This window comes from Acinonyx jubatus, chromosome A1, assembly GCF_027475565.1.
Source record: "Acinonyx jubatus isolate Ajub_Pintada_27869175 chromosome A1, VMU_Ajub_asm_v1.0, whole genome shotgun sequence".
Lineage (NCBI taxonomy): Eukaryota > Metazoa > Chordata > Mammalia > Carnivora > Felidae > Acinonyx > Acinonyx jubatus.
In genome coordinates, this window is record NC_069380.1 from 171652590 (window position 1) to 171674089 (window position 21500).

At 39.3% G+C, this 21500-nt stretch overlaps 1 protein-coding gene across 3 annotated transcripts in view; it reads right to left on the reverse strand.

Annotated features, from left to right (window-relative positions):
* Positions 1-21500, reverse strand: part of SIMC1 (SUMO interacting motifs containing 1) — a 79642-nt gene that overhangs the window by 2626 nt on the left and 55516 nt on the right. For all 3 annotated transcript variants that reach the window (XM_027034942.2, XM_027034935.2, XM_053226281.1), the window contains exons 6-9: positions 17911-18063; positions 15927-16055; positions 5138-5294; positions 4948-5032 (exon numbers count right to left, since the gene is read on the reverse strand). In XM_027034942.2, the coding sequence (XP_026890743.1) occupies positions 4948-5032; positions 5138-5294; positions 15927-16055; positions 17911-18063 (524 nt within the window). The remainder of the gene's footprint in view (positions 1-4947; positions 5033-5137; positions 5295-15926; positions 16056-17910; positions 18064-21500) is intronic.

Sequence of the window (21500 nt, forward strand, 5' to 3'; positions counted from 1 at the left end):
TACATCAGAGGCTGCTGGGATTACTGTGTGAGGTGATTTATGTAATGGGTTCAGCACAATACCTTACTCAAGATATTCTGGCTGGTGGTATTATTATTATTAGTTCCTGGATCAGGTTACTAGGGTTAGCTATTATTATTTTATCATCATCCTCCTCCTCACCCTCATTATCGCCATCACTACAGGAATCTCCAACCTGACAGTCACACTGAGCTTTTTATCTTCTTTACAGATCTTTCTCCATTTATCTCCATGTCAGTAATGGCAGAACCCTGGAGTCAGCCTTCAGACTCAGTCACCCAAGCCCTGTCAAACGGATCTTCAAAGTGCTTCTGTTCCATCCACCATCCAGGTGGTCCCTGCTGTACCACCCACGTCCTCGCCACCATGACCCCTTCCGGGACCTGCCTGGTCCTCCACCAAACTACTTGCCACACATCAGGTGGAACAATCTTATGCAAAACCACTTTGATGGCTTCTCTTCACTCTTGGAATCAGCTGACATTCCTTAGCATGGCCCAGAAGGCCCTTTGTGCCCTCTCTACCACTCTAGTCTCATCTCGTGCTATTCTCCCCTGGCTCTCTACATTCCAGTCTTTTTTTTTTTTTTTTTTAATGTTTGTTTATTTTTGAGACAGAGAGAGACAGAGCATGAACGGGGGAGGGTCAGAGAGAGAGGGAGACACAGAATCTGAAACAGGCTCCAGGTTCTGAGCTGTCAGCACAGAGCCCGATGCGGGGCTTGAACTCACGAACCGCGAGATCATGACCCGAGCCGAAGTCAGACGCTTAACCGACTGAGCCACCCAGGCGCCCCTCTACATTCCAGTCTTACTAGTGTGTTCTGTGTTTCTTGGACTCACTAAGCAACCTCTTGCCTCAGGGCCCTTAGACGTGCTATTTTTTTTTTTTTTTTTTTTCTGGAAAACTTTGCCTTATTTGCCTGCTAACACCAGTACTTCTTATCTCAGCTGAAGTATCACTTCTTCAGGGAAGCCTTTGTGGGTCCCTCCAAAAATAGATTACGTCCTCCTATTTTATGTACTTCTCTTTTCCTTCAGAGCACTTATGTTAATTGTAATTATATGTTACTTGTGTGAATATTTGCGTAGGATCAAATCTTTTCACTAGACAGTAAGCTCTGTGAGGGCAAAGGCCATGTGGGTCTTATTCACTGAAGTATTCCCAATGAGCCAGGCACACAGGAGGCATTTCGTAAATATCTGTTGCCTGCATGAATGTATGAATTGAACTGATCTTGCCTGCGTCTGCTTTTCTCCCCTCTTTGGACAGGGCTCCTTGTGGGAAGGCTGTATGTGTCTCTCTCCTCAGAATGAACTGGGATCTGACTTCTGCGGGCCATCCTGCTAACCTGTCCAGCCAAGTGGAATTCCGAAAAGCATGTGTTTTTCTTCCTTTAAATACTGTATGTTTAAATTCCTAGCATTCCTAGCTTCAAAATAAGAGGTATAAACTATTCACAAGTGTCAGGAAAACTCATGGCATAAAGCAATTTGTAATTGTGCTGAGGCTCAAACTTGAGCTGCATGGCTATGTAAGTGGGGGTGTGGTGGGACTGGTTCTCTTAGCCAGACAATGTGAGCTCATCTGACAGACCAGCATCTCAGTGGGGCTGCTCTGCCTTGAAATATTTACAAAGTGTGGGGCTTCAGGATATACTTCTCCCCAAGGTCAAGGGTTTGTACAAAAGTAATTTAACTATGTACAGACAGTTTAGAAAATGGGGGCTGGAAATTCCTTAGAATCTCACCTTCTAATCTCACCCAGTGATTTCATAGAATAATAATTCCTTCCAGTGTGTTTTCACTGCACACAGACGGGGCGACAGACCTTTGAATCCTGGCTCTGCACCAGAGAAAATAAACAAATTTTCTCTCAGCCTTTGTTTCCCCATCTATAGAAAGGGCATGATACTCTTCTTTACCAGGTTATTGGATTATATAAGCCAGTCTGTGTGAATTTACTAGTCTTCCTTCTTCTCTTCTCCCATGCTAAGATGTTCCCCTAAACAAGGGGCAAGCTCCCCAACCTCTTCCCTTCTTCTCCTATCCGTGGAGCTGGACAGCTCAGGCTGACCCAAAATGCCCTCAACATCGTCCTCAGACACTTGCAGAGGGCAGAGATGATTAAGGAGCCCTCACAGGAAAAAGCCTCCCGACAATGATACCGAACATTTCAGGGTACCATTTAGCTGTCTTCTTTGGAGGACATTGTTTCCAAACTATTGGTTCTAAATATTTTTTTCTCCTTAACTCTTGGTCTCCAAAGAAAGTGGAAAGAATGTTAAGGATAAAATAGCCCTGGAATACTCCATTTATTTTTGGTCAATATACACTGGTCTAAGGCTTTCCTCTCCTTTCTTAGAAGCAGAAGAATATTCTGTAATGAAAACAGATTCCTTGGATGGGAGATGGGCTAGAGGGGTGATGGGTACTAAGGAGGGCACTTGTGATGAGCACTGGGTGTTGTATGTAAGTGATGCAGCACTGAATTCTACTCCTGAAACCAAAATTGTACTGTATGTAAACTAACTAAAATTAAAACAAAAAACCAAAAAAACAAAAAAAAAAACAAACCTAACAAAATGGATCCCATGTCCATCTTAAGTCACTATTGCCCAAGGCCTAGCTGTATTCCCTGAGAAGCAGAACAGAAGTGAACAAGCATGTTAAAGGTGAACTTGAAATCAACCCAAGCTGCTTTAACATTAAACTTTCTGCTTGATCTCCCAAAAGAACAATTATGTAAACCTTGATGAGGCTAAGTACACATGGAATTTGCCTTTGGGGCTTTGTCCTGAGAAGGACATACACCTTTCTTTGAGGTGCTCAATAATGCACAAACTACACAACTACAAATGTCAAGGCCTTAACAATGCACTTTTAAGTTTTAGTTACAAGAGCCTGAAACACAGAAGACCTTGCAGCCTGCTCCTGGCTGGGCAAACAGGCTGAGAGTCAACGAACATTGACTGTGGGCTTACTATTTTTTCTCACACCTATTAACAATCAGTGTTGAAAAGTTATATATTACCATCCCCATTCCATAGAAGGAAGAAAATGAGGTCTAGAGACATAAAGTTAGGAGAGTAAGTAGCGGAGTTGGGATTCAAATCCAGACCTTCTGTCTTAAATTCAGTGCTGTTTTTTTATTTCTCTACAACAGTTTCCTCAGTTCCAGGCCTGAGAGGGTATAAGGACTAATTTGTACCTTCCCCAGTGCCATTACTGAGCTAAGATCAATCTCAACATGATCATGGCAAGTAAATATAAAATTTGTATTACATGTAAATTTATATATTTGTGTATATTTACATATGAATATATACTTTCCCTCCTGTTTGAGAATAAGTTGAACATTATGCATTTCTACCCTTCAGTACTTCAGTCTGGATTTCCTAAGACCTAGGACATTTACTTTCATAAGCCAGGATCATTATCAAAAATAGGAAGTTTAATATTAATATAATATTACATAATCTATTTACATTTCACCAATTGTCCCAATAATGTGCTTTATAGCTTCTTTTTTCCTTGTTCAGGATCCAATCCAGGATCATGCTTTGCATTTAGTATTAATCTGGATTAATTTCTAATCTGGAAGTTTCTTGGTCTTTGTTTTTAAGACATTGGCACTTTATTTATTTATCTAATTTTTTAATTTGAGAGAGAGAGAGAAAGTATGCGTCGGGGAGAGATGGAGAGGGGCAGACAGAGAGAGAGCAAGAGAATCTTAAGCAGGCTCCATGCTCAGCACAGAGGGGCTCAATCCTATGACCCTGGGATCATGACATTAGCTGAAATCAAGAGTTGGATGCTCAACCTGCTGAACTACCCAGGTGCCCCAAGACATTGGCATTTTTAAGGAGTATAAGCCAATTATTTTATAAAAGGTCCCTCAGTGTGAGTTTGTCTGGTGCTTCCATGTGATTAGACTCAGGTCATGGATTTTTGGCAAGAACACTACATAAGTGATGAGGTGTTCTTCTCAGGGCATCATATTAAGAAATGTGTTTTCTTGGGGCGCCTGGGTGGCTCAGTCGGTTGAGTGTCCGACTTCGGCTCAGGTCACGATCTCGCTGTCTGTGAGTTTGAGCCCCATGTCGGGCTCTGTGCTGACAGCTTGGAGCCTGGAGCCTGCTTCGGATTCTGTGTCTCCCTCTCTCTCTGTCCCTCCCCTGCTCATGCTCTGTCTCTCTCTCTCTCTCTCTCTGTCAAAAATAAATAAACATTAAAAAAAATAAAAAAAAATGTGCTTTCTCCTCTAAAAAGTTACTATCTTTCCTTTTGGAATTAATGATATCAGTTTTCCCAAGGGCCTTATTAGTCTTTGGCCAATAAAATCATTCTCATTCGAAGGAGCTATTAATTCTTTTCCTTGTTGATATTTGCCTCTTGAGCGTTAATTAGTCTGACTCTCCTGGATCCTCATTGATCACTGGCTTTGCCAGGGCCTTGAGCAAACCTATGTTCGCAGGCTTTAGAGTGTCTTAACAATTTCTGCAAGATGTATGCTTTTAGCTTGCCACTGATTTGCTCTGGATTTGCATCATACTGACAGATGCTTACAATGTCCGCAGTCAAGGAGCAAATGACTCAACAAAGACTTTGCAGTGACAGGCTAGGGTAAGATGCCAGGGCTAATCAGATCATTCCGAAATATTTCTCATGTTATAATGACATCTGCTTACCTATACAACCTAACAACTGCAATGGCCACTGGATTGTCTGCCATTACAAAAATACGTGAATTCTTTTGACTCACAGCGGTGATTCCAACGATGTCATTCCTTCTTCCTTATAGTTACAACCAAGGCACAATGCTTTACTTAGGCTAACAAATTAGAATCACCTATTAACTTCAATTCATAATAATGGCCATTGTGAGGCTCCTACACCATCTTATTTGTGAACAAATGCTCCTTACCTCTTAAAACATGTTGATAACTGGATAACAGAAACTGCAGATGCTCAACCAGTTCATCCCACGTCTGCCACTGGGTTTTATCCGACTGCAGAGAAGTAAAAGCAGGTGGTAGTAGATGCCTTCCTCAGTTAGAAGCTCAAGGGTTGGGGGGAAGGTGTTCTAGGCCTGACCAAAGCAGGGAAGCATGTACCTGGCACTTGAGCAGTGATGTGGAATTGTTCAGAAAGTAGAGGGCCTGGGCCAGAGACAAGGGCAGGCGGGTGGGAGTCTCGCAGCTGTGAAGGAATATGATTTCTAACACTTTGCAGCGCAGAAGGTGGCTCTCCATCGTAGTGAAGAACATCTCTCTGTGTGGAGAACAGAAAGGTTAACCATCACAACTATCACTTCAAGGAACACATACCACAATTCCCCCGAAAGTGCTAACGTTTGTCCTGAAGCAGAGACGGCTAAGAAGGAATACGACAGGGGCCTACAAAATCACAAAGCTTGCGGACAGGGCAGAGGGGGATTTGTTCATGAATTAACCACTGCCAGAAAGAGGGAAAAGTCTTTGACATTTGGAAAAGATAAGTTGAGGACAAATGAAAAAGGATAACTTCATACTGTAAGAGAATTCATATGAGATAAATATTTCCGAGTGTCCACAGTGTGCCAGGTACTGTTTGGCCCGGCAAAGAACATCAAGGTAAATAAAAGAAGGTATTTCTCTCCAAAAGCTGACTGTTGAACAAGGGCAGACGGTACGCGACGGGAACTTAAATATAGCGCGGGGCAAGTGCATGTGTACGTGAGCTGCCTGTGGTGCTCCAGACACACAAACAGGAGAGGGTACGTTTGGTCAGGGGACTCCGAGTGGCCTTCTAATGGAGGAGGAGGCATGGGACAGTGGTCCAGGAAGAGCAAAGAAGACTCAAGGCAGGAGGCCTTTCTCCAGAGAGGAGAAACCTGGACAAAACGAAAAAAGTGAAAAATACACAGCTGTGGGCAGTGTAGCCCCTTAAATTTCAAGTCCAGGACTTGAGAGTCCCAGAGGGCTCTTGCCCTTGACTCTGTCACTCTACCCAGTACAGGACTCGACCAGCAAGGGTGGGCTCCAGAATATTCAAAGTGTCAGAGAGGGAGGGCTACAAAATGACAAAACTTCCTGTGCTTCAGGAAGGTGAATCAAGCTCATTGTTCTGAAAGCAATGTCAGCTTCTAGAAGAATGGTATAAATCTCAGATGCATCTGCTCCAAGGTGTTTTCTTAAAGGTTTGTCAGTCCTTGTCAGGTCTGCCGGTCACAGCAGTTCCGGGGAGCAGATAGCTCACGAGCACATAAGGAGGTGCAGCTGTAAGGAACACGGGTAGCCCTGATCCAAGAGCTCTTTCTCCTGTAACATCTTGCCCTTTATAGTTTTGCAACATCTGGAAAAGTAGGGGGTTCTTCGTGCCACTGCCATTTATAAAAAGGATAAAAGCACAAAGAGTTTATTATTTTAATCTTCTTTTTTCCCTTTCCCTTTGCTTTTGCGTCAGGCACATATATTATTTGTATAAAAGCAAAATGAATATTTTTAACCTTTGCTTCTTACTATTCAAAAGTTTAAAAAGTCAACAATAATTTGTGACTATCCATTTTATCTCTTTAATGATTTGAAAATCATTGTATATTTTCTCTGACACATTTTCCAGATATAAGGAACTCCAAATGATTGCATATGCAAGATAGTTCCCAAATTCTTTTTAAAGTCCAATCTGTACTGTGTATTTGCCCTATTTCTTTCACAAGACAGTTTTCCTATTCAATAACCTTTTATTTCAAACTGTATTTTCTCTTCTAACTTTGTTTCCAGGGCTCCCGGTTGTCTTGGTTTTATAATCCACAGGTGGCAAACTCAGAGATACACAAAGGACAAAAAGATCATTTTCATGCATTGGCCAGAGTAGGAAATGGAGGTACAATGATCTATAACAATTCAAATTTGAATTTCAAAAACAAGATGTACCTAATGAGTGACTAGGTAGCTGGGGACTACTAGCAAAGAGAAATGGAAACCATAAAAATGAATCAAATGGAAACACCAGATCTGAAAAATATAATATCTGAAATGGAAAAAAAGAAAAAAAAACACACCACTGCTTAGGCTTAACAGCAAATTGGGCACTGTGAAAGAAATGATTGGGAATCTTGGAGCCTATCCAAACCGAAATAGAAAAAAAGAGTCAAGACACAACAAGGCAAAACAACACCAACAGAAAACACCAGAATCTCAGTGATCTGTGAAACAGTGTCAAGCAATCCATATATGTACTTGAATCCCCAGAATAAGTTGAGAGTTTGGGGCAAAAAAATCCTGGCCAAGATGTTACAGAATTTGATGAAAAACATCAACTCACAGATTTAAGAAGCTCACTGAACCCCAAGCAGGATAAATGTAAAGGAAACCACACCTAGGTATCATAATCAAATTGCTGGAAAAAAAATAATAAAGCAGTCAGAGAAAAAGACACACGACATAGGGGAACTGCAGTAAGATGTTCTAAGAACCTCTCATTAGCAAACCAGGAGAAAATGGAACAACTTTAAAATAAATGAAGAAAAATTACCTATCAACCTAGAATTTACATCAAGTAAAAACACCACTCATAAATGAAGGTGACATAAAAACATTTCCAGATAAAAGCCGAGAGAATTTATTATATAATTTATTCTGCACTACAAGAATACTTTAAAAAGTAAATTCTTTTGGTAGATAAGAAATGACACCAAATGGAACTTGGATCTTCAAGAAAGAATACCAGAAATGGTAACGATGTGGGTCTGATGTATATATTTTTTCTGACACTACAAGCAGTTAACTCAATTCTGGCGTGAAGATAGCATCAGATCCCACAGGTTATGGATCCTATGAGACTCCCTCCACCCTTACTTCAGATGCCACCCTCACATCCAGTTTGTCATCTGTGCTTCTGGATGACTGGCTGTGGATGAGAAGTTCCTAGGTCTCCCTCCTCAGGTTCAATCAATTTGCTGGAATGGCTCACAAAACTCAGAAAAAGATTTTACTTACTAGTTTACCAGTTTCTTATAAAGGGATGTAACTCAGGAACAGCCAGATGGAAGATATGCACAGGGCAAGGTATGGGGAGAGGTGAAAAGCTTCCAAGCTCTCTGAGGCTGTTATTCTCCTGGTATCTCCCTGTGTTCACTATCCTGTAAGCTTTCTGAGCCCTGTCCTTTTGGTTTTTTTATAGAGGCTTCATTAGATAGACAGGACGGATTAAATCATTGACTATTTGTGATTAAACTCCATCCCCAGCCCCTCTCCCCATCCCGTAGGAAGGTGGAGGTAGGGGGTTGGGGGTTGGGACACAGTTGGTTCTCCTAACAACCAGCTCCCATACCTACCCTAGGGATATTCCACAAGTGACCTCATTAACATAATAAAAGGCACCTTTAGCTCTCCTCACTTAGGAAATTCCAAGGGTTTTAGCTCTGTGCCAAAAATGGGATGAAGACCAATTATATATATTTCTTATTATAAATCACAATATCATGGAGGGTAAATATGAAAGACCCTTCCCACAGCCTCTCTCTCAAAAATAAACAAACATTAAAAGAGAGAGAGAGAACGCGTGAGCAGGAGAGGGACAGAGAGAGAGAGGGAGGCACAGAATCCAAAGCAGATTCCAGGCTCTGAGCTGTCAGCACAGAGCCTGACGCGGGGCTCGAACTCATGAACTGTGAGATCATGACCTGCGCCGAAGTCAGACGTTTAACCGACCGAGCCACCCAGGTGCCCCACTCTCTCTCTCTTTTAAAATGTTTTATTTATTTCTGAGAGAGAGAGAGAGAGAGAGAGAGAGAGAGAGAGAGAGACAGAAAGGGAGAGGGAGGAAGGGGAAGGGGCAGAGAGAGGGTGGGGGACACAGAATCCGAAGCAGGCTCCAGGCTCTGATCTGTTAGCACTCTGAGCTGGAACTCACGGACCAGACCATGAGATCATGACCTGAGCCGAAGCTGGACGCTCATCCAACTGAGCCACCCAGGCGCCCCATCCCACATCATCTCTTAAATTTGTTTTAAAAGCAACTAAGTGTTTAAAACAAAAATGTGACTTCATTCTGGAGTTTATACCTATGTAAAAGTAAAAGTGTATGACAGTAAAGCACAAAGGATGAGAGCAGGGTAAACGGAAGTACAAGTTTTTAAGATTCTTACATCACGTGTTAAGTGACATAATATTAATTCAAGGCAGACTACAGTAACTTAAGGATGCATATTCTAATTCTAAGGGCAATTATTAAAAATAATTTGCTGAAAAGTATTTGATAAAATTCAATATCCACTCACGATGAAAACTAGGAGTAAAAGGGAACTTCTTCAACTTGTTAATGAACATCTACAAAACCCCCCCACAGCTTGCATCATAATTCATGGTGAACTTATATTTTAATAAATAATTAACTAATGAACTGAATGTTTTCCCCTGGGTCATTAACAAAGGCAAAGATGTCTGCTTTTACCACGACTATTCAACATAGCTGTGGAAGTTCTAGCCAGCGCAGTAAGGCAAGAAAAGGAAATAAAAGGCATAAAGATTCTAGACAGGAAGAAGAAATAAAACTGTCCCTATATACAAGATAACACACTGACACAGATCTATATGGACAACCCCAAGGAATCTTTGGCACAAAAGTATCCATAGAAGGAAAGTTGATAAATTGTATTTTATCAACATTTAAAACTTTTGGTCTGTGAAAGACCTTGTTTAGTGGCTGAAAAGAGAAACTACAGAATGGGAGAAAATGTTTGCAAACCACAGATCTGGCGAAAAAGTAGTATCTAGGATACAAAAAGATTCTCAAAACTCAACAGTAACAAAGCAAACAATCCATTTAGAAAATGAAAAGAGACATTTCAATAAAGAAGTTATACTAAGCACATGAGAAGATGTTCACACTCATTAGCTATTAGAGAAATGAAAACCACACTGAGACGCCACCACAGACTTACCAGAACGGCTAACATCAACAACAGTGGCAACACCAGATGCCGGCTGGGGTGCAGATAAACTGGATCACAAATGTATTGTTGGTGGGCATGTAAAATAGTATAGCTGCTCAGGGAAAGAGTTTGGCAGTTTCTTGAACTAAACATGTCACGGACATATGATACAAACATTATACTCCTTTGTATTTATTCTAGAGATACGAAGACTTCTGTTCACATGAGAATTTCTATACGAGTATTTATAGCAGCTTTATTCATAATAGTCCCAAACTAAACAACAGATATCCTCAATGGGTAAATGGTTAAAGAAAATCCAAGATACACTCACACCATGGACTACGATTCAGTAATAAAAAGGGATGAACTACTGATACAATAACCTGAATGAATCTCTAGAGAATTATGCTGAGTGTAAAAAGCCAACCCCAAAAGGTTATATACTGTATGATTCCATTTATAAAATATTCTTGAAATGACAAAAGTGTAACAATGGAGAGCAGATTAGTTGTCAGAGGTTAAGAAGGGAAGGGGTGGGAGGGAAGGGCATATGGCTATAAAAGGGCAAAATGAATAATCCCTGTGGTGATGAAAATGTTCTGTATGTTGGCTTGCACCAATCTAGATGTTCTGGTTGTGATCCTGCACTATGGTTTTGTGATACGTTATCACTGGGGAAAACTGGTTAAAGAGTACATGGGATCTCTCTGTATTCTTCCTTGTAACTAATGCAAATAGATGTCAAAATAAAAATGTTTTTGATGTTTATTTATTTTTTGATAGAGGATCAGAGCGTGAGTGGGGGAAGGCAGAGAGAGAGAGGAGACACAGAATCCGAAGCAGGCTCCAAGGTCTGAGATGTCAGCACAGAGCCTGATGCGGGCGGGGCTTGAACTCACGAACTGGGGGATCATGACCTGAGCCGAGAAGTCAGATGCTTAACTGACTGCGCCACCGAGGTGCCCCAAAATAAATTTTAATTAAAAAAAGCTAAAAGCCAATAGGAAAGACTAAATGGAATAACCGAAAATAATCCGAAAGAAGGCAGAAAAGGAGGTAAAAGTGAACAAAGGAGAAAGAGACAAATGGGAAGCAAATAGCAAGATGACAGATATAAAACCAACAATTAAATGTAAATGGAATAAATAACTCCCATTAAAAGGTAGGGATTGTCAGCTGACTCAAAAAGCCAGACTCTATGCTATTTACAATAAACATACCCTTTTTTCCTTTAACCTTTTGTTGGACACACAGATTGTCCAACCCTGTGGTGCTGGATTGGAATTGGAGGTATCAGATTGTCTGATTATTTTCCCACAATTAGACTGAGGTTATGCGTTTTGGGGCAAGAGTACTACAAGAATTATGTTTTGTTTTTCTCAGTGCATCATATCAAAAGGCACATGATGCCAACTTACCTTATTGTTGGTATTAACTTTGATCACTTAGTGACTAAGGTAGGGCCTCCACTATTATTTTTTCCCTATTATAATTAATATCTTGTGGCAATACACTTTGAGATTATGCAAATATCTTGGTACTTGACAAACTTTCACCATTTTAATATCCATTTATACCTAAACTATTATCATGATGGTTGTCAAATGGCATTTTTTCCCAATTCGTCATTTCTTCTTATATTTATTAATTGGCTTTCAACTGTAAGGGAGAAAGTCCTTTCTCTTCTTTCCTGTCAGTATTAGAATTATAGATTCTTATTTTACTTAATAGTTTTTATAGTCTTTTACTGTCAATATTTATTCTGATGCCAAATTATCCCAGATTTGGTCAGCTGGCTCGTGTGTCTTTTGACAAGTCTGAACATTTCCGTACTTTCTGGCACAAGATGTTCCAGGTTCATCTTGTACTTTTCCCTACCTCGGCTGTGGAATTATCCTTTCCTTCAAGGAACTCTTGTTCCTTTTAGGGTAAATTGGTATTTAGAAACAAAGATCTGGGTCCTAGGTGAGCTTATTGCCACTAAAGTGTAATTATTTTTATGTTCTCTCAGTGGGCACAGGTAGGAAAAAGATGTATGAATGAATACACACATACACACACACACACACACACACAGAGCACTGTCACACATCTACATCTATTTCTTTATCTTTCCATATTTATTAGAAACCACAAGTTCATATTGATACCTCCAATTCCAATCCAGCACCACAGGGTTCCTTCTATCCTTTCCCCTTTTCATATGTGTAACTCTCTTCTCTGACAGTGAGAAACTTGGCTCTCATTATCCACAATACATTTATTTGTTTAATCCTAGAATACACATAAGATAATTTTTGAATTGTTAACTTAATACCTCTGTGAAAAAGAGTTCCAATATTTATTTACATTTCATTTTCTCTTTAGCCTGAGAATATTTAGTCCAAATACTGTGTTTTAAATTACTTGGACAGATTAGTGGTTGCCAGGGATTGGGGAAGATGGATGGTGCGGCTGTAAAAGGAAAGGGATCCTTGTGGAGATGGAATAGTTCTGTATATCTCGATTGTGCCGGCAGTTACGTGAATCTATGAATCTATACATGTGATCGCACTGCACACAAATGAGTGCATGCAAATTGGGTGAAATCTGTATATGATCTGTGGATTATACCAGTGTCGATTTCCTGTTAGTGATATTGTACTATAGTTATGTAAGATGTAATCACTGGGGAAAAAACAGGGCGAAGCGTACGTAGGACTTCTCTGTATTAATTTTTGCAACCTCCTGTGAATCCATAATTATTTAAAAATAGAAAGTGAAAAAAAAAAGTTACTTGGGCTTGTTTTTCCCTCACACCCCTCCCCTCATACACCTCCCCTCACCCCGGTTATGTTATTTATTTAAAGCACAGATTAGTTTGTCTGTATGCCATGTTAGGCTCTCCCTTGTTATCTTTCAACTCTCTTGTTGATTTATTTTCCTTTTTGGAGTATATAAAACATTAGAATAGCCCCCAAAGCCTAAAAGTCATAATATACGAAGAAGTTTGTACTTAGAAGTATTATAGCATCACCATCACCACCAGTATCACCATGATCACTCTGGCCTAGTACCTTTTCTCTTCCAGCCCATCGCCATCCATCCCCTCAATGTAAGCAGTTTGATTAGTCTGCCAGTTGCCATTTTTTCAGTCTGCCATCTTTCTTAACTTTGTTCCTTTTTTGACAAATGATCATAATCATGTACATTTAAAAATTTCTCCTTTCTTACAAAAAGATACATATATTTACTATGCATACTCTTTATATTTTGCCTTTTTTATTCGATAATATATTTTGGAAATCGGTTCAGAAACTTTGCTCCTACTTTTATTTATTTGTTTATTTATTTCTTTATTTTTTACCACTGCATAATACTCCATTGTGTGGATGTACTATGGATATTCAACCACTGCACTATGAATGGGCATTTGGGTTGTTTTTATACAATTTTAATTTTATACAATTATAAACAATGCTGTAGTGAAAATCCTACATATGATATTTTCATATTGTTAGAAGTGTATCTTCAGGGCAAATTCCTAGAAGTGAGCTTGCGGGGTCAAGGGACAATTGTTCATTTAGTTTTGTTAGATAATGCAGAATTCCCAACAGGTCTGCCCCATTTTGCATTCCCACCAGCAACATATGAGTACCTGCTTTCTCAAATCTCTCTCTCTCTCTCTCTTTTTTATTTTTATTTTTTAAAGATTTTATGTTTAAGTAATCTCTACATCCAACATGGAGCTTGAATTCACAACCCTGAAATCAAGAGTCACATGCTCTACTAAGAGCCAGCCAGGTGCCCTCAAAACCTCTCTACTGGAATGTATTTATTGTACTTCAAAATTCTTACTATTTGGGTAGGTGAGAAACGGCACCTCAGCGTAGTTTTAGTTTATATTTCTTTAAATATGAGTGAGGGTGAACATTATAAGAAAACAAAATTACAGCTCAATATCCCTTGTAAACACAGATGCAAAAGTGCTTAATAAAATATTAGTAAATGGAATCTGTCAGTACACAAAAAGAGTAACATATCACAACCAAGTACGATTTTTTATTCCAGGAATGGAAGGTTGGTTTAACATTAGGAAATTAATCAGTATAATTCATCACAATGTGATAAAGGAGAAAAATTACGATTATCTCAATAGATGCAGAAAACATATTTCACAAATTTCAATACCTAGTTTTCATAAAAACACTCCACTATAGAAACTAGAAATAGAAAGAAGCTTCCTCAATCCAACAGACGACCTCTAGGAAACATCTATAGCTAACATTATACTTGGTCAAAGACTGAATGTTTTCCCACTAAGATTAGGAATAAGGCAAGGATATCTGCTCTGATCACTTCTCCAACATTCTATTGGGGGTGCTAGCCCATGTAATAAGGTAGGAAAAAGAAGCAAGAGGCATAAAGACTGGAGAGGAAGATGTTAAACTGCTTTTATTTGCAGAAAATATGGTTGTGTATGTAGAAAATCCTAAGAAAACCACAAAAATATTCTTATTAGATATAATAAGTGAATTTAGCAAGGTTGCAGCAGGATTTCTACATACTATCAGTGAGTCACTGGAAAATGATAGGTGACATGGGTTATGCATTTGCCAAAGTCCATGGAATACTTATGCAAATCAGTTTATATAATTTAATTGTGTGTAAATTATACCTAAACTTTAAAGAATTTAAATAAACCAAGGTAAAGGCTATATAAAGTATCTTCTAGTATAATTTGAGTGGTTGCCAATTTGCCCCTTCTGAGTTTTAGAACAGGGTCAGGCTTTATTTAAATTGTTTTTGTCAGTGTTAGGTCTAAATGTGTTTACAGTTACCCATTCCTTAGATTTCCCATCTCTCATAAGAATCTAGGCTTATATGAATGAATGGCATGCGAGTTGGACCCAAATGAAATACTTCCGACAAAGTGATAGAGCGAGCATGGCATTTATGTACGCTTCCTTCGGTCTGACCACTATAACATATTGCTTCCTTTGAACATTGAACTTGGGATCAAAAAGTCCTGGGTTTGAATTTGTATTATGAATCCAATTAGCTGTGTAATCGTGGAGTAATGATTTCACTACTTTAAGTATTTTTCTCATTTGTTAAATAGGAATACCGTATGAAAACGTGAAAATATGAGATAGCTAATGTGACAATGACACATGTCATTGTAGGGACTCAATAAATGTTTTTCTTAATCTCACTGGGGTATTTTAATTAAATCTCTATTACAGTACAATTTGATATGACGTTTTCTTCTAATAGAGGAACCAGAACTGTAGAAGAACAGTCTCGCCTGCCAATTGGGAGTTATGCGATGGGGATCAGAAGTCACACATGGAGCTCTGATAGAGATAATTTACCCAAGAGACACTACTGTTCAATGGCTCTCTCATAGTTATTTCCTGCACTAGCCACTATTCATGAATTCATATTCATTCATTTATTTATTTTTCCTCTGGATTCTAAAATTACTGGTTTAAAGAAGGAATCACTGGTCCCTGCCAATAACTCTATTTCTTTATCTCCTTCTAAGGGAAGGAACACTTTACTAATGCATGCTTAGAGAAATTGAGTTCCTTATTCTTACTGTTTGGGCTTATTCTCCAGGTCCAACTGTTTTCATTCTTGGCTCACCTCTTCTTCTGCTAATATTGGACATGCCTATTTCATTCATCCACCAAGCCTATAGTGAACATTTATATCAGGCTCTATGGTTGAGGATCAGAGAACAGCTGAACCTTGAGGGATGAGTAAAGTTCTCAGCCAAATGAATCAAGTAAGAAACTGCAGGCTCCACTTAAGGCATCCTGCCTGTTCTCAAGAGGTTTTGCCTTAGTTTCAAATAATCAGTTGAGAACCTCTTTATTTCAAAAGGCTAACGAGACAGAAACTATCCCTCCTTCTCGTCTTTCCCAATTTAACTACTGTTTGGAATTTTCTTTTGAAATTCTGTTCCCAGAACATAAAACAGAAACAAAAGTAAGACTCACCTCTGACTCCTCTCAGGAATGTCCAGCACAAATCCAAACATCATCTCAGCAATTTTATTGGAGCTGCAGGTGGGGGTCCTGTCTACCTCTACGGCTATAGACAGCATCCTTTGCAGCTGACACACAATCCTGAGTCCAGAACACAGAACACAAGTGAGTGGGACCGTCTGGCAAGGAGCCACCCTGCTAGCTGGGAGGAGGCCCCCACCAGTGTACTAAAGGATCTTGTAAAGCACCTACTAGGTCAGGGAGAACTACCTGAGCCATCAGCATGCTTTTATTTAGAAATTTCACCTACCTGAATCCCTTCTGCCAGCTATCTGAACCACTGAACCTGTGGTTGAGCTGTAAAAGCAAGCTACTTTTAAATTCAAAAATAGAAAATAGGATCTAGAGAACTTTAAGGATCATCTAACCTGTAACTTCTCTATTTTCCAGATGAAGAAACAGGTCCAGAATGACTATCAATTATTTGAATTTCTTTGATATGGGAGAAAATACATCTTTATCATATAGTTCTCCTGTTACTGGTTCCCTTAGAATTATCCTTTACCAAGTTCAGTCTCAGAACTTGAACTGGTGGACCGTGACCCTCTCTCCCATCGGACCTAAATGTGGGAGATAGCCAGGCTGATGTGACCAAAAGAATGTAGGCCACCCCGCAGAAAGATGGGCCTGGCGTGAAGTCAGTCTTTTCTAACATGCATTATTATTTGTGATGGAAGAAAGGGCTGTTTTCAGAAAATCTGCAGCTAGTAACACAATAGGTGGCCCAAGGGCTTTGGCATCAGTTTCTGGCTCTGCAATGACAAGCTGTTCAACTTTTGACAAATTACTAAACTGCTCTGAGCCCAAGTCTTCTCATCTCTAAAAAGAGGAAATAATACTACCTATTTCATAAAGTTGTGAGCGCTGTGTAAGATATTTGGCAGATACACACTCATTAATGTTAGATGGTAGTGCTTACTGTTGTTATTAAGGTCATGATAAACTGACTTTTAGAGGGCCTTATTTTTATTTCTACTCCTATTTACTTATAATAAATCATAGTAATTTAGATTATAATATAGACTATCTTCCACTGAAGGCACAGTGTCTGCCTCTCTGTTAGGTCTCTATAACTGGGGTTCTAGGATAACCCTACTTTAGTGCCTCCCCCAATCTGTCAAGCAAATGCTTTATCGTTCTAAACATTCTCCTTTTAGATACAAGATTGTCTGTTAGTTAAAACCCATAGGCCTTATATGTAAATCAGATGGATGCAAACAGATTAGAAAATAGCATTGTGAATTTAGGCACAAACGCTGTATTTGAAATGTCAAGCGTGACTGGCTTTTAACGATATGACTGACTTGGAATAGTAGGTTACTTGTGCAATGACGGCTCTGGATCTAAAATCCTGGCCTCTCTCAAAAAATGCCAAGACTACTCTCAATCCCATAAAAGAAATGCCAGGAAATCTCTTTTCAGTGTGGTCTGAGGTGATGGGGACGGCTCTGTTCTGTTCTAACAGGCTGTTATAACCTGTTGGAATCTGCAGGTTAAACTGCTACTCTTCTCCCAGGCCTGAAGGAGAGACATGAAGGTCCCTGAAGGCTACAGGCTGCTGGAACACCCACTATCCATGATTCTTGCTCTTCTTTTGTTGGTGGACAGCTGAAGTAATGAGTAGCTGTAACCCTGTACTGTCTCTGGGAATCCAGGGGATGGAAGTCAGTATCCCCTAGCTTTCGTTTCACTTCAGCTTTGTGAATTTATGTTCACTTAGCGAAGTCCTATTTATCTAAGAGGGAAATCACCTGCTTTTGTTTAGCTTTGGCATTAGAATTTAGCCTTTAGTCAAACTAAGATAGTCTTTAGTAAGAATCAGTCTATGTTATAAGAGCTAACTAATTTTGTGGAAACTTCTTCTAGGAAAGGTGCTGTTCTCTAAAGCAATAAATCCCAATAGCCCTGGGAAAGACAACTTCTGTCTGCCCCTTACAGCTGATTGGTGTTCTTTGTCAGGTTAGGCTGGGGAGAAGGATAGCTACTGGTGGCCTTCAAGATTCCTGTTCCTGAAGAGGTTTGATTTCCATTTGTGGGTTGAGTTAATCCGTCTTCAGTCACTACTTTGACCAACCACTTGATAACATCCCTGTAGAGGAAAATAAGAAAAAAAAAACTTTAAACTTCTGTCTTATGGTATGATAATCAAAACTGCAGCCTTAACCTAGGTTCCAAGGCCCAAGATTTCCCCAAAGGCAACCAAGAGGGCTCTTTGGAGATTTTCAATATTTAAATAAGTCTAATGGAAACCCCACATTTAACTGTAGTAAGGTTATAAGAGCTAACTAAAATACTGACATTTTTGTGAGTTCTAATTATTGAAAGGCACCTCTGAGGTCAGAGAGTACTATCTATGGCCTCTTGAGCAGGTGGAAAGTTAGACCTGATGACCAAAGAGGTCCTTGCTGGCTTTCTATGATTAGGTGTCATCCATTAATGCTAGTAAACAAGGTTTAGAGTATATGCAATGGAGTCATACTTTCTATAGGGTGTAGGCTCTTAAAGTTAGTAAGGTAAAAACATCTCATATTCTCATACAGTCAAAATTGCTTTTGATGATCACTTAGGTAACCCAGGTAAAAATGGTGGACTTAATACACACTTCTAATATTCTTCCTTCCTAAAATCCCACTAATATCAGACTAAATAATTCTTTTAAAGAGCCACAAGGGAGAAGAGAAAAGGGAGACAACAGTGAAATTTTAGAAGATGGAAAGAAAATGAAGTATAGTCACAAAATAGAATATTACATAGTAGTGAAAATAAACTACAGTGATAAGTAACACTATGGACAAATCTTACACTGTATAATATAAAGTGGAAAATAAAAGCCCCAACAGATTATGTATAGCATGATATCCTTTAATATATAGCAGGAAGGAACTAAAATAAAAACATATACTTTACAGGAACACATAAACTAAAACTACATAAAAAAGTAAAGGAATTGATAAACATTCAAGATGCTGATCACTTTGGGTGCAGAAAGGTGCAAAAGTAGGTGATGGAGGATGGATATATGGTTAGATGCAGGTAACCGTCAAGGTCCCAGCCTTTGATTTGGGGAGTGAGTTACGAGATGCTGATTATAAAATCAAAGGTAACCGATTAACTAATTAAATAAGGCAAGTGTATCATGCCTTCAGGATGATTTTTAATCTAAATCTATGACTTTAGCAAAGGGATGGATTTTAAGTGACTTAGCAGGATTGAGAAACCTGAATCCTAAACTAGCAGTAGAGAAGAGCAATCCTATGTAAGCATATTTACCAAAAAAGAAAAAGAATCCTCAATAAGCTCTGCAAAAGACAGTGCAAGTTTTCTCTGAAGCGAGGATGAAAGGACGTAAGGGAAAACGAATATGATGGTTTGTAAGCTCTTTAAGAGAAATTTAGACCCTACACTGCAGGTTAACATCGTGGAGAGATAAAACAGAGGGTCTCTGGATGAGGACACCAGGCACAGCTGGGAGGAAAGGGCATCAAAGCGTAACAGCAGCACTAAGTGAACATATGCTGAGTGCAGAGACCCTGGCTATTTTCCCACACTTGTCTTCTAAAAACCTGGCATCCCGGTCTTTATCCTTCATGTGGGAAACTGGAAGTCTTCTCTGGAAAACCCATCCAGCCCAAGAGAAAAGACTTAGAGACATGACGAGGTATTTTCTAAGAACAGGGAAGTGTAGAAATGATGAGTCCTCCCGTGGACTCTGCTTCCATCAGCTGTTGAGTCAGTCACAACACAGACTACCATGGTTTATTACACACTTATGGAGATATTCTAATAAGAGAGATAAGCACCAAAATAGCCAAAACCAACTCTCCCCTCCCCCTAAAAAAGCAACTTGGGAGAAAATAAGACTATACAGAGAATAAACAAAAACGAAGGCTATCTAAATGTCCATCAACTAATGAATGGATAAAGAAGATGTGGTTTATATACACAATGGAATACTATTTGGCAATGAGAAAGAATGAAATCTGGCCATTTGCAGCAACATGGATGGAACTGGAGGGTATTATGCTAAGCGAAATAAGTCAGTCAGAGAAAGACAGATATCATATGTTTTCACTCATATGTGGAACTTGAGAAACTTAACAGAAGACCATGGGGGAGGGGAAGGGGAAAAAATAGTTACACAGAGGGAAGGAGGCAAACCATAAGAGACTCTTAAATACAGAGAACTGAGGGTTGATGGGGGAGGGCAGGGGAGAGGAGAAATGGGGTGATGGGCATTGAGGAGGGCATTTGTTAGGATGAGCACTGGGTGTTGTATGTAAGCGATGAATCACGGGAATCTACCCCCAAAACCAAGAGCACACTGTATATACTGTATGTTAGCCAACCTGACAATAAATTATATTAAAAAAACAAAAACAAAGGCTATAATTAGTGTCACCAAAGATATGAGGAAATACAGACCCATGAAAGAACAAGAACAGAATATTATTTATTAATTTAATTTTTTTAAAGTTTATTTATTTTTGAGAGAGACAGAGATAGTGTGAGCAGGGGAGGGTGAGTGGAGTGGGTGGAGTGGGAGAGGGAGAGGGAGAGACAGAGAAAGAGAGAGAGAGAGAGAGAGAGAGAGAGAGAGAGAGAGAGAGAGAATCCCAAGTAGGTTCTGCGCTGTCAGCACAGAGCCCGATGCGGGGTTCAAATTCATGAAACTATGAGATCATGACCTGAGCCAAAACCAAGAGTTGGACACCTAACCCACTGAGCCACCCAGGTGTCCCATATTTATTATTTTAAAAAAGAAACATTTAGAGACAAAGTAAAGGAGCCCTTGGAAATTAAAAACATGATAGCAGAGATAAAAACTCTTTTCCAGGAATGAAGGATGTTCCTAGACTGAAATGGCACACTGAAGGCCCAGAACAATGGATGAATACAGACCTACAACAAGCATACTGGGCAAAAAAATAGGATTCTAAAAACTTTCAGAGGAAAAAATTAGGGCATATACAAAGAATCAGTAATCAAGGTAGTTATGACTTTTTAACAGCAAATGTGGAAGACAATGGAAGATTTCCTGCAGTACTCTGTAGAAAAGTTATTGCTAACCTAAATATCTATACTCAGTTATCAGTCAACATACAGGAAGATAAAATATTTTCAGATATATAACATCTCAAAATTTTACTTTCCACATCCCTTTCTAAGAAGCTACTGGAGACCGATCCATCAAATGAGGGAGTAAACCAATAAAGAGAAGACACAGGACAAATAAAGGAAAGATCCAACTTTTGGAAACAAAGGAAATTCTCACATTTAGGATAAAAGCTGGCAAAAAGGACAACTAATCCAGATTGAAGGAGGTCAAACAGTTCCACCACAGATCTTCAAGAATATGACGACCCAGTGCAAATAAACATCGAGGGGAGATTTAAACCAAATAGAGAATTTGGGGTTGACTTCCAATATGCAAAAAGAATACAGTGGAACTAAAAATAAGGCAATTATTAACTGTAAGGAAACACAAAGGTATGAATTAAAGGAAAAATAATCATAGTTTATTTAGGA